Genomic DNA, 13632 nt, shown 5'->3' with positions numbered 1-13632 from the left:
TTTGCACATCGTGTCATGTCCTGAGGTCCCCCAGGTGGAAGCATGCAGCCCAGGCATGGGCTGCAGCCCACTCTGTGTGGTTTCTCTCTGACCTGAGTTATTGGCTGTTGGGAGGTGGAATACGTTCAGGGACAACAGCACAAGGAGAGATAATGCTGCTGGAGGTTTGGCTCTCCGGGTCAGACCCTGAACCCGAATGGATCTGATGCCCCAGTGACTGGCTGTGCAGAGAGCTGGCAACTGGCTTTTGGGTTTTGATTGTTTTGAGGTGTTGTTGAAAGATGAAGCTAGACTGTAACGTGTAAACTCCAGCCATCCACAGGGTCATTTGAAGTAGATCCGGTTGAGCATTGCCCATCAACAAGCGGAAAGCAAAGTTAACCTCGTGGTCTTTCCTGCAGCCTGGAGCTAATAGATAAATCTCTTGTCTATGCCACTGAGTCGTCCATCATAGACTGGAGCTACCAGATCCAGGAAGCACTGAAGAAAGAGTCTTCAGAGCCTCTCCTGCAGGGCAGGAACCCCAACCCCAAGGTGGAACTGGAGTTCTGGAAGAACAGGTACCCTGGGGCCTGGCCAGGGCATGGTGGTCACTGGCGCTAGTTTCGGGTGGAGGGAGAGTGCTGAAGACTGAAGTAGCAACAAGAGTTGCTACTTGTATGGCTCGAGAAGAGCAAGCTGCCTCCAGTTCATTGTGACTTGAGCTAAGGAGCATTGCTCCTGCACATGGGCTAATCATGGCCTGCAGAGTGCCAGGGAGCTCACTGGGCCCTGGGCTGTGTTTTACCTTAACCCCAGCACAGGTGCTACACCTCGAGGGACTTCTGTCACTGTTCACTAGGAACCAGCCGCAGGAGGAAGAGCTGATGGGCACCTTCTGTAGTGCCTTCTGGAAGCAGAGCACCTCAGTGCCTGCTCTTCATCTGTCCATGCTGGGGGGTTTAGAGGCTCAAAAGCCAGGGAGTGGCATTTCCTTCTGCCCTTTGAAAACTCTTGGGCTATGTCAGTTCATGATTCAGAGCCCTTCCTGCTGGAGAGCTGTTACTGATGTCTGCAGAAGCATCTCATGGTTTCCTTCAGAAGTGTTCTGGCAATGACAGAGCTGCGGTCGTGTTGAACCCCAGCACTGTCTATCTGTCCTGTGGGGTTTGTCCATGTCTCCTGCAGGAGCTTCCTCCCATTTCCTTTCACTCAGCCTATGTGTAGCTGAAGGAAATCCTGGATCAGGGCTGGGGGAAGTGGGTGGTGTGGGGAGGCAGCTGTAAGGTGTCTTGGCTGTTGCAGGTGTGAGGACCTGGAATGCATTTACAACCAGCTGAGAACCAAGAAGGTCAGGAACATGATAGAGGTGCTGAAGAGAGTTGAGAGCAGCTACGTCCCAGCCTTCAACACTATGCTCATGGATGTTGAGGCAGGTAAGGTGCTGGGTTCAACTTCACCATAGTGCTGGCTTCTTGCCTTTGTCCATAGCCTGGTGGTACTGGTCTCAAGCCCAGTGGGGCTGTAGTGGCACTGGTCATTCAGTTTGCTGTGACTGTGGGGACTGCAGCCTTGTTTCTGGCCCTGTCTGGTTCGTGGGGTGCAGCTGGGCTGCTTGTGCTTGATCTGCTGCTTTTGTTTACAGGCTGGGACAAGCCTGATCCCTGGTCTGTTGAGCCAGATCCTTCCCAAAGGTCAGAGTGAGTGGATCTGGGAATTCTCTCTGCTGTAATAAAGCATTCAGGCTGAGAGAGCTGGGCTGGTTCAGCCTGGAGAAGAGAAGGCTCCTGAAGGGGAGACCTTAGAGCAGCTCCAGTGCCTAAAGGGGCTCCAGGAAACCTGGAGAGGGGCTTTGGACAAGGGCCTGTAGGGACAGGCCAAGGGGAATGGCTTTAACCTGCCAGAGGGGAGATTGAGATGAGCTCTTGGGCAGAAGCTCTTCCCTGTGAGGGTGCTGAGGCGCTGGCACAGGGTGCCCAGAGAAGCTGTGGCTGCCCCATCCCTGGCAGTGTTCAAGGCCAGGTTGGACACAGGGGCTTGGAGCAACCTGCTCTAGTGGAAGGTGTCCCTGCCCGTGGCAGGGGGTTGGAACTGGATGAGCTTTAAGCTCCCTTCAACACAAACCAGTCTGGGATTCTGGGATCCACATGAATCCAGCAGGACTTACCCCAACTTTTGCAGCGTGATGGGAGGCCTGGTACCCGTGAAGGGGCTGCAGCATGGTGTGACCATGGTGTGACCATGGCTCATGTGTCTGCCCACATGCCCGTCCAGTAATGTTCTCCTGGATGCGAGCTCTGGCCTGCACACAGCTTTCCTGGCTTTCTTGACAGGGAGATAGTTGCAAGGATGCTGTGGGGCAGGCGACCTGTAGATGGTGGTGTGCATCAGCAAATCTGCCTTCTCCTCTCCTGTATTTTCCCAGTCTGTCACAGGGCAATGAGACAAGAAAGCTGGGAACAGGAAAACGACAGGATTGCATTTCCCAGTTTAGGGAACTAAAGACTTATAAGAAAAATCACTCAGGCTTTGCAAGCTGAATGCATGCTGACAGGTTACCCTGGTCTTCACCCCTTTCCATGGAAACATTTCATCTAGTAGGGATCTGTATCACACTCTGTCTATATTGTGCAGTTTATATGGGCTCAAGTGCACACTGAGCTGGCTCATGGGGAGCTTCTCCTCACCCAACACCCCCCAGTCCTTCTCCTCAGGCTGCTCTGAATCACTTCTCTGCCCAGCCTGTGTCTGTGCCTGGGATTGCCCCGACGCAGGGGCAGGACCTTGCACTTGGCTTGATTGAACTTCATGAAGTTTGCACTGTCCCAGCTCTCAAGCGTGTCCAGGTCCCTCTGGATCCCATCCCTTCCCTCCCATGTGCTGGCTGCACCACACAGCTTGGTGTGCACAACATGTAACAGCTGTGCACTCAGGCTCTGCACAGAGCCCTGCCCCAGCTCCCTGTCCCTCGACTTCATGTCAGTGTCTATCCTGTTGTGGTGAGTGCTGTAGGTGAGCGGTGTTCATGGGTGAGCACTCTCCAGCACACAGGTAGGTGAGTGTGCTCCATGCTCATCATGATTCTTTATTTTCCCAGGCACCTTCCATCTGGCTTATAACCCAGCACACCACAGCTTGCTGCATCTCACCACTTCTCCCATCTCTTCACACAGCTTTGGCCGAAGCTCAGGACATTCACCTGCACCTGATGCCCCTCAAGCGCCACTTGGAGGACATCGAGAGGGTTGAGTTCAGTGAGGTGAAGCCTTTCCTGGTCCCTCTGCTCCATGTGGTGTGTTTGATCTGGGTCACCTCCAAGCACTACAACGTGCCCGCACGGATAGTAGTGCTGCTCCAGGAAATCTGCAACCTTCTCATTCAGCGGGTGCGTGGCCATGGTGCCTGCATTTGCCAAGGGGATTCTTTCATGCAAGTCCCCTCTCTCCTCCTTTCCCCCGTCCTTCCCTGGCAAAGGGATTCTTAATTTGAGAGGCGGGATCAAACATATTCAGTGCAAGAAGTCATCGTTCTCTGTGGCAGCAGAAGTAACCTCTCAGATTTTGCTTTTCCAGGCCATGGTGTACCTGTGTCCGGAAGATCTTCTGAAAGGAGAGGTGGAAGAGAGCCTGGGCAAGGTGCAGCTGGTGCTCAGCATCCTGAATGCGTTCAAAGAGGCCTTTGAGGAGAGAAGGGAAAAGCTGCACACGTATTATGGACCAGGCCAAGAAGTGAGGGAGTGGGACTTCCATGCTGTGATGGTGTTTGCAAGGCTGGACAGCTTCCTGAAGAGACTGGAGATGGTGGAGGTGAGACTCTGGTCTTGAAGACTATTGCAAGCCTTCAGGAGAGGGCTGTAGCCATGAACTCACTTGCTGGCATCTTCCTTTCTTGTAGCTTCACCTGATGCCAGGGGATGGGGCACTTCTTTGCTGTTAGGTCTCCTGTCATGGCAAGGCTGGGACCTTGTTTTACCATGTCCTGCTTGCTGCATGTGTAAGATGTACAATTGTGTCCTTCTGGTCAGGTTGATCAGTGTGGTGGTGTTCCCAAAGAGTCCTGCTGGACTCCTTGCTCCTCTTGGTCAAGGGAACGGGGGTTACTGAAGGCTGTGGTTTTCATGGCTGTACATAAAGCTCTACCATCCCCTAGTCCTCCTGTTGCCATCAGAGACACCCCCGGAGCTGGGTCCTGCCTGGCCTGGAGAGCCCACATGCTCCCCTTGAGTGTGGCCACATGGGCTTGGGGAGGAGCAGGGAAAAGTTCCTCACCAGCTCATCCCTTTGATACCGGATTTCAGTGACACCTTCACATGCTCATGGTCTGTCCAGCTGGGATGCTGTGGTTGAGGGTGTCCCTGTTTGTCACTGCTTGTGAGATGCTCATCCGAGGCAGGGACATCTGGAGTCACAAGTCCCCCCATCCCTCAGCTCCCAGCATGGCTGAGGGCCCCTCAAGCCGGAGGTGATGTTGTTCTGCAGAGAGCAGGTCTGAGTGTTTGGGGCAGCCCCTTGCTGTGTCTGGGGAGCACAGCCACACAGACACTGTGCACACCAGCTCTCTCTCGTGTGGTTAACAGCTCACACTCATCTGCTCTCCACACTGTTCTCAAGTGAAGCTCTTTCTTTATCACTGCTATATCCCCAGGGGCAGGATCAGGTGTGCAGGGTACGAGGTGTGCAGGGTACAAGTTGCAGGATCAACTTGTGTGCAGTTGATCAGGTGTGCAGGGTACAAGTTGCTGGCGTTTGCCTTCTTCAGAGGAAGTTTTGGGTTTGGTTTTCTCCTTGTTCTCAGTGGATCAGGGTTTACTTATTTAAACATGCTGTAAAACTTGATGCATTCTGTAATTAGCTAACGGAGCTGGTGCAGGGCCTGGAGCACAAGTGTGATGAGGAACAGCTGAGGGACGTGGGGGGGTTTAGTCTGGAGAAGAGAAGGCTCAGGGGGGACCTTCTCGCTCTCTGCAACTGCCTGACAGGAGGATGGAGCCAGGAGGGGGCTGGTCTCTGCTCCCAAGGAACAAGGGATGGGACAAGAGGAAACGGCCTCAAGCTGCACCAGGGGAGGTTTAGATGGAGCTGAGGAACAATTCCTTCCCCAGAGGGTGCTCAGGCATTGGAACAGGCTGCCCAGGGCAGTGCTGGAGTCACCGTCCCGTGGCAGAGACAACCAGCTGGGCAGGGTCAGTGACACCCACCTGAACACAGGGAGGTTTGACTGGGCAGGAGCTTGGACAGTTGTACCTGTAAACATCAGAAGTCTCCTCTTGGTCAATACCCCTAGCACTGGGGTTCTCAGCCCTGTGGATGACATACCAGGGTCTGCTTTGGACCTGTCCTTTAAGTATCCTTAATAGCAATTTTACAGTTGTTGTAGTACTTCTAGTGGTAGCAGCAGGTCCCCCTGGGGAGGGCCATGCTCTGAGCAGCCGCTGATGACCAGGACAGGCAGGATCTAGCTTCCCCTTTCCTGCTTGTGCCACTCAGCTTGGGGACATCCTTGGAATGGCATCATGCGCAGCTTTGTGTGACCACTGTTGCCATCTTCTTCTGTCAATATATTAACTTCTGTCCCTCCATTGACTTTGAAGGATCTTCTGGCGACTGCCTTGGACCTGGTGAAGCTGGAAAAGATGGAGTTCAGCGGGATTAAAGGGAAGGCCCTGGGCCAGCAGGTGCTGGACATGTATGAGGACTTCCAGGAGGCGTACAAGGTGCTGGCAGAGCAGACCTATGACTGCCTTGACCTGACCAACACGGTAGGTGGGACCAGCTTGTGGTAACTCCAGTAACATGTGCATGTTCCCAAAGCAGCAGCTTCCTCTGCCATGGAGCCCTGGCTCATGTGCAGTCCTGCTGACCTCTTCCCAGCTCCTTCACCTTTCATTATGATCTGGGCTGTCACGGGAGGGAACAGGGAGACACTGGCCTTCCCTGCAGAGATTTGGGAGTTGTTGCAGGTCTGTATGTAGCATATCGTGCTAGCTCAGGACCTGACACCAGCGCAGCTGGGAAACGGGGATTTCCATGCCCTTTACACAAGCTTTCCCTCTGTGTGGTGCTTGCTGGTGTGGTTGAGCTGTACCAACATCCCTGTTTCTTTGCTTTCCTGCTCTTGGTGTCCAGCTTGTGTGATGAGGGCCAGCTCAGGTAACCTCTGGGGATGTGTTTGCTCTTGTCTAGATGAACACATGGCGCCTGGTGCTCTTGGAATTCAAAGACTCCATGTTGTGTTATCAGTAGGGCTTTAATTAAAGGAATCTTGCCAGCCCTCTGGGTCACGGCTCAGTGGCTATCTGGATCACAGATGCTCACAGCAGCACGTGTCATGCAAACAGGGCAAAGCAAATGTGCCTTGGGCCTCCTTACTGCCTGTTCACAAGCTCCTGCTCTTGGCTTTGACACTGAGCAGCATGGCCTGGGGGTAAGCTATGAAGGAAGGGTGAGAATGGGTTTTCTGAAGTAGTCCTGTCTGGGTCCCATGGTTGTGGCTGATCTCAGAGGATCTTTGATTTCTTCTGCTGCTTGTCCCATTTGCCTTGTGGTCAGCTCGCTGTGCCTGAGGAGCAGGACATGGTCAGGCCTGCCCACACATCTAGAAGCGGGAGGGCTAGAACTGGAGTGGCCATAGGGAAGCTCCGTGGTGAGGAGCTCCAGCCTCACACTGCTGTGACACACACCCAAGTGGAAGGTGACCCTGGGACAAAGCCCTGGCTCCAGCAGGCTCCTGCCTTGCTCCCTTCTGTGCTGGGGTGGAAGGTGCCAGGCAGTGGGACACGGGGCTGCTGTGCTTTGCTTTCGGGTGTTGGGACCTGTCTGCTGTGGGGATGGCTGCCTTGTGCTTTGCTTCCTGTAGTTCCCAGCACATCTCTGCAGTGGTGGCATGTCCCCAGCGCTGCCTGGAGGATCTTGGTGCTCCGTGTCACCCCTGCCTCAGGAGGGAGGGCGCAGGAGGAATGGTGGCGTGGCTCGGGTTCAGTGACCCCATGGCCTTTGTATGACTGAGTTGTGCTTGTTCTTCCAGTGCTTGTGTTTTGCACTCTCTGTTACTTTCTAGAGCCTCTATTATAGCTAAACCAGGGCACATGGTTCTGCTGGAGCTCAGCAGTGGTAGTAGCAAAAGCTGTTGCCTTATGACACAGAAAAGAGACACATGGCCTAATTTTTAGTGGCTTTGTCCAAGCCAGGACAAAAGGACTTCAATTTGAAAGGATTTATTACAACTGGAGCAGGAGAAGCAGTGCCAGGAGAGGATGGAAGTTACAGAAAGACAGACCTAGTGAGGTTAGAAAGGACCTCTGGAGATCACCTAGTCCACCTTCCCTGCTCAAAGCAGGCTCAGCTAGAGCAAGGCTGTGAGCAGTCAGGTTAACCATCTCCAAGGTTGAATATGTCCAAGGGTAGAGGCTCCACAACCTCTCTGGGCAATGTGTACCAGTGTTCTGAGCTGCCTTTATTGTTGTCCCACTTACAGCCAACTCAAGGTGAAAACCACAAGCTTGTTCTGCCTTGGGAGTAATTGGATTTGGAACCCAACAGGTTCATCTATGGGTTTGCTGGATGATGGTGTAGCCTTCAGGTCAAGTGGTTTAATTCCTGATGAATAGGAAGAGGAAAAACCTCTGTATCAGGAGGTTGCAGGTACCTTCTCAGTGTCCTCTCACAGCCTCACAGCTGCTGTTCTGTTTTCCCACAGGAATTTGAGCAAGATGCCTTGAAATTCCAGCAGAAAGTAGAAGACATCGACCGCCAGTTGGGCACTGTTTTCATCCAGGCTTTCGATGATGCCTCAGACTTGGAGCATGCCTTTAAGGTTTGTTGGTCATGTTCCTTGTCTTCTGGAGAGAGGAAATCAGGCACCTGTGGCTTGCATGGGTGAGAATCCCACCGAGGTGGGATTCCGGGCAGTGCCGCAGCTACAGGCACACAGGAATGGGCAGTGGCACAATGAGACTCGCAGCTTTGGGACTGGTTTTGGTAAGTGATGCTCAGGCTTGTGGGTCCCTCCCAAAGTGTCAAACCATGGAGCTGGGAGCAGCGTGTTTGCTGAAAGCTTTGGAAGGGTTTCAGCTCTTGCCACAAGGACACAAAGAGAGCAGGCCTCTGCTCAGTGTAGGAGGAGCAGTCACGTTAGTCACATCAGGCTCTCACATGTTTGACTTGTGTGTTGGGGGAAATTCTGCTTTTTGTAGGATTTCCTGGTGGGAACTGCTGTTAAAGCTCAGGGAATGGTTGTTAATATCAATTTGTTCATATTGATAATACCTGGATGTGTTTTAGGCTTGGAAACGGGAGTTTTCCAGGAACCAGACTGCTGTGTTCATCTTGCAGGAAAAGGAAATGGGATTTTATGAATAATTTCAACACAAGTGTTTGTAGAAAAGCCTGTGGGAAGTGGCAGCAATTCACTTTGGAAGGGTTTGGAAAAAATAGCAGAGTTTGAAACATTTGAAGAATGCCAGTTGGAATATGGTTCCAAAGTCACAACAAGAGAGACATTGAGGTGCTGGAGCGGGGCCAGAGAAGGGCACCGGAGCTGGTGCAGGGCCTGGAACACAAGTGTGATGAGGAACGGCTGAGGGACCTGGGGGGGTTTAGTCTGGAGAAGAGAAGGCTCAGGGGGGACCTTATCGCTCTCTGCAACTGCCTGACAGGAGGATGGAGCCAGGAGGGGGCTGGTCTCTGCTCCCAAGGAACAAGGGATGGGACAAGAAGAAATGGCCTCAAGCTGCACCAGGGCAGGTTTAGATGGAGCTGAGGAACAATTCCTTCCCCAGAGGGTGCTCAGGCATTGGAACAGGCTGCCCAGGGCAGTGCTGGAGTCACCGTCCCTGCAAGTGCTCACACCCCGTGTAGCCGAGGCCTCAGTGCCATGGGTTAGTGGTGGCCTTGGCAGTGCTGGGAATGGTTGGACTTGATGATCTTGAAGGTCTTCTCCAGCCAAGTTGATTCTATGATCCCATGATCTCTGTAACAAAGGGAGGGACTACTTGGAAAAGCAGGGTAAAGGAATTTCCCTTTTCCACAGTGCCCATTGGTGCAGATGTTTGAGCTAGTGAGAAGGATGAAGCATGTGGGCTAGGGAAGGAGATCCCCGTGGATCTCTGCAGAAGTCTGGGTTGTGATTTTTTTCCCCCTTTCTTTTCCTGCTTCTTCCCCTCCGCAGCTGCTGGACATGTTTGGGAGCCTGTTGGAGCGACCAGTGATCGCTGCAGATGCTGCTGACAAATACTCTGTCCTCATCAGCATGTTCCACAGTGCCCTGGGCCATGCCAGGCTCATCTACGCCAGGCACATCCAGGCAGAGCTGGAGCTCGGTGGGTGGCTCGTGCTCAGTACAGCTGGTTCTACAGGAAATGGGGTTTAGGTTCATTTGGGGAGAGGAACAATTTGCTTTCTTCTAAGGAAAGCAAGACTTGCCCAGTTGGAAATGGTTTGAGCCTCTGTAGCTCCTGCTGGGAATGGAAATGCCTTGGAAAGCTGTTCTTAGTATTAAAGCAAATAATCTGCTGGGGGGAAAATACCATGTTTTAAATGTGTATCCATGAGATGTGCCTGGGAACAAGCTTTATCCCAGCAAGGCTCTGACAGGGGGTTTCTCTCCACACTTGTGCCCAGCCTCAGACACCCCATGGGCCTTGCTCATGTGCTCCCCAGTATGACTTTATTGTGTTTCCCTTGTGATGCTGGAAATGCAAGTGGGACTTTAACAAATCTTTAATCAGCCTTTCCAGGTATATCGTGTCCCAGGAGGACACGGGTCAGACTCCTGTCAGGTTATGAGGATTAGAGTGTGTCCTTTTGAACAACACTCGGTTCACTTGCCTCCGGAAGGTTGTATTGGAACCAAGCAAGTCTGGAAGAGGCAGCACTGCTGGAACCAGTGCAGGTTAACAAAGGGAACAGAGAGATTCCTGGAGGACGAGGCCAACCTTTGCTGTGAATCTGGGGAGTGTTGTTCTGTGGGTGTAGATAAGATGGTCAGAACGAGCTCCTGGTCAGAAATCCCTACATTAGTGTTTGTGGGGAGCAGGGAATGCATCCCAGGCAAAGCATGCCTCCTTATCAGCTCTGTTTCTAACATAACAAGGTTTCTTTAATCTCAGGTCCTTATTCAAGGTCCAGAGGCACTAGGAGACTTGCCCTGGTCACAGACCTCCCCCAGTGTGTCAGCTGTTGGATTTAAGGAAGGAAGCTGGGAAATGAGAGCAGTTTGGTGCAGATGAGCTTCTGTTGGTGTATCCTTGGGGTTACAAGTACAGTGTTCAGTCAAATGCTGTTTCAATGTGCCCTTCCCAGGATCCCCCCCTGTGCACAAGAACATGCCCCCGGTGGCTGGAGCGCTGGGCTGGGCTCGGGAGCTGCGCGCACGGATCCAGGAGCCGTTTGGTCACTTGAGGTGCATCCCACCGGTGTGCGTGTCTGTTCCAGCTAAGTTGGTCTCTTTAATCGCTCTGTTTTCCTTCCTGTTGAACGTTATCCAGTGGTTATGGCTGAAATCATTCCCAGTTAAAGGGGGGTGAAGTGATTGCACTGGTGCTGGTCAGTTCCTGGTGAGAATCCTGACTGGTTTTTAAGAAACCAGTACTTGGATTTGTTCAGAAGGGGTTGAGAGGCGCAGTGGTACCCCACATAGCACATGGGCTCTGCAGCTCTCGGACACAGTCCTAGGTAGCAATTGAAAGAAGTATCAGAACTTTCTCACTGTGATCCCACTCAGCACATTCTCCCTGTTGAGAGCAGCCCAAGCCCTCAGCTGCAAGCCCAGGTTCTGGCATCATCCAAGCTGTGAATGGCAGAGAGATGCTGCATTGGACTCATCTAAGATGGATGGATGGGGCTGAGTTTCCAGGTTAATGAACAGACGAGGACTTTGGGCGCTGGCAGAAGAACTTTCTCAGCATTAAACAAAGGAGCAATCTCCTGAGATCAAGGAAAGATGATAGTTCTGGAATAGTTACTACCCAGATGCTTGTTATTATGGGTGGTCTTGGAGAAGTGGGGCCCCATGCTCGCAGCTGCCAAGTCACATGGCACCATATGAGACAGCAGTTAAGAGCCCTGCAAGCAGCAGCACTGGACATAGGGCAACAGAAAGTGCTTCAGGAGCTGCAACTTGTGGTCACAGGAACAGCTTGACTTGTGCTGGGCAGGATTTGGAGTACCTGGATCCACTCGTTTTATGTGCTTGAGCAAAATAAGCCACCTCCATGACAGCTGGGCTGAACCCAGAGCGTGAGCAGCAGGTCAGGGAGGGGATCCTGCCCCTCTGCTGCGCTCTGGGGAGACCCCCCCTGCAGTCCTGATCCAGCTCTGGGGCAACAGCACAAGAGGGACGTGGAGCTGCTGGAGCGAGGCCAGAGGAGGCCCCGGAGCTGCTGCGAGGGCTGGAGCAGCTCTGCTCTGGAGCCAGGCTGAGAGAGCTGGGCTGGGGCAGCCTGGAGAAGAGAAGGCTCCTGAAGGGGAGACCTTAGAGCAGCTCCAGTGCCTAAAGGGGCTCCAGGAAACCTGGAGAGGGGCTTTGGACAAGGGCCTGTAGGGACAGGCCAAGGGGAATGGCTTTAACCTGCCAGAGGGGAGACTGAGATGAGCTCTGAGGCAGAAGCTCTTCCCTGTGAGGGTGCTGAGGCGCTGGCACAGGGTGCCCAGAGAAGCTGTGGCTGCCCCATCCCTGGCAGTGTTCAAGGCCGGGTTGGACACAGGGGCTTGGAGCAACCTGCTCTAGTGGAAGGTGTCTCTGCCCCTGTCAGGGGATTGGAGCTGGAGGAGCTTTAAGGTCCCTTCAACACAAACTATTCTAGGTTTCTCACTGGGCCGTATTGGTAGCCTTCTTTCAATGTGTATTGCATTAAGGAAGTGTTTAAGTGCAGCTATAAAGACATCAGTGCAATGAAACAAGCTCTTGGAGCATTCCCAGCACAGAGTGATCGTGCCTGGTTTTAATCTGGATGGCAAATTCAGGAAACCATGCAGAAGAACCCAGATCTACATTTTGCATTGATTTTCTTTCGTCTGTTTAGATCAGTTCAAACCATGCCCTCCAGGAGGTGGGACATGATGCTGTTTCCTACATGCAAAGGGAAAAAGGATTAAAAAGGAAAACCAAGGATGCTTTTGCTGGGCTTTGCTGAGAGGACCTGCTTAGTTGCAAAAGGTTTGAGCAGCACTTGCTCAGGATTTGAAGAAGTTCATTCAGATTTTGCCAAAACAGCCTCTAAAATCAACAGTTGTGTTCAGGAAAACTGGGCTATTGTAGAGAGAACAGTGGGGAAAAGGTGGAATTACTGTGCCTGCCTGGGTTTGGAGGTGCAGTCCCACAGCTCTGGGATGCCTTTGCTCTTCCCTGTTGAGGGGCACAAATTTGACACCACAAAGAGCTGCATCTACCAGGAGCCAAGTGCTGGGCCTGTTTGACCTTAGAAGTGCTGGCTGGTAAGCAGAGGCTGCCATGCTCTGTGCAAATAGAGTGTGGAACTGGGAGCATCAGGTATGTCAGAGGCCAGCAGCACTGAGCCCCTCTTTGCCCATCAGGATGGGGTCCCTGTTGTGCAGGTTGTCAAGCACACACCAGAGGAAGGGCACACTGGGGTTTGGATAGCCTTTGGATAGCCTTTGTGCCACCCAATGGCTTTGGGTGATGTGGTTGGGATGAAATCCACAGCCCCCAGTCAGAACCTGCCTGCAAACTGGTGGCTGCTCTTGGGAAGGGTAGATGCAGATTCCAGCCTGCCAGAGCTACACATAATGCTGAGCTTGTCTCTTGTGCTCCCAGCTACTTGGACTCTGCTGAAGGAAGGAGGGTGATGGAGAGGTATGAAGAAATAATCCAGCTGCTCGACAGGTAGGTGGTGGCTCAGGCAAGGCTGGGGCTGTGTGTGCCACCTGCCAGCACATTTGTAAGCCCAGGGTCTGGGAATGTCTCTTTCTAAGCCAAAGGGAATTATCTGATGAGAGAGGAGGAGGTATCACGTTGCTATATGCCACAATCTTTCTGTGCCATCCTGAAATCAGATGATTGCACGGAGGAACAGATTCATTGCCCGTGACTTAGTGACATAATGTTTGATGTTACAACTGCACTAGTTCCTCTGGGATTTTACTTGGGAAAAGCCACTTCCCCAGGAAGGAGATGTCCCTGCAGGGCCTGCTCTCCACCAGCAGTGAAGGGAGCTGAGACATCTGGCTGCTGGGTACCACAGGGCAGTTGGAGGGAGCCCTGTTCCCTGACCACCAGACCAGAGGCTGAGTGATTCTGGTTCAGCCTTTCAGAAGGGAGCAGACACCAGAGGGTCCCGGGTGACTTCAGCAGAGGTGATGTTGTCTGGGTGACATTCCCAAAGTGCTCAGGTGACAATGTGGTTCAGAAGACACTTGCTTGGGTGCTGGGACTCTCCATGGCACGTGAGATACCAGGACCCCATGTCAGCCCCCTGCGTTTCCATCCCCAGTGGTGGTGCTGAGCTCTTCAAGAGCTGAATTCCCCTGAGGCTGATGGTCTCTGTAGTGCACCCATCCTGCTCAGACACTTCAGAAATGCCCAGCAGCTGCTTCTCTATTACGTGAGGCTAAATGCTTTTGAAAATCTGGTACTTGAGAGATCTTTACCCTCCTGACTTGATGCTGACACTGGTTTTTGGGTGTTTGAAGCCATGTT

General features: G+C 52.7%; 1 protein-coding gene across 1 annotated transcript in view; it reads left to right on the top strand.

Moving 5' to 3' along the window:
• The first annotated feature begins 3158 nt into the window (after positions 1 to 3158).
• The window catches only part of DNAH9 (dynein axonemal heavy chain 9), a 167645-nt gene continuing 157171 nt past the window's right edge, over positions 3159 to 13632 (top strand). Inside the window, exons 1-7 of the mRNA XM_030506447.1 lie at positions 3159 to 3228; positions 3552 to 3785; positions 5570 to 5737; positions 7675 to 7791; positions 9145 to 9295; positions 10278 to 10392; positions 12751 to 12819. Coding sequence (XP_030362307.1) covers positions 3555 to 3785; positions 5570 to 5737; positions 7675 to 7791; positions 9145 to 9295; positions 10278 to 10392; positions 12751 to 12819 — 851 coding nt within the window. The 5' untranslated portion in view covers positions 3159 to 3228; positions 3552 to 3554. The remainder of the gene's footprint in view (positions 3229 to 3551; positions 3786 to 5569; positions 5738 to 7674; positions 7792 to 9144; positions 9296 to 10277; positions 10393 to 12750; positions 12820 to 13632) is intronic.

The sequence above is a fragment of the Strigops habroptila genome, chromosome 14, assembly GCF_004027225.2.
Source record: "Strigops habroptila isolate Jane chromosome 14, bStrHab1.2.pri, whole genome shotgun sequence".
Lineage (NCBI taxonomy): Eukaryota > Metazoa > Chordata > Aves > Psittaciformes > Psittacidae > Strigops > Strigops habroptila.
Note: the sequence above shows the minus strand (reverse complement) of the source record. Positions and strands in the feature narration are given on the sequence as shown.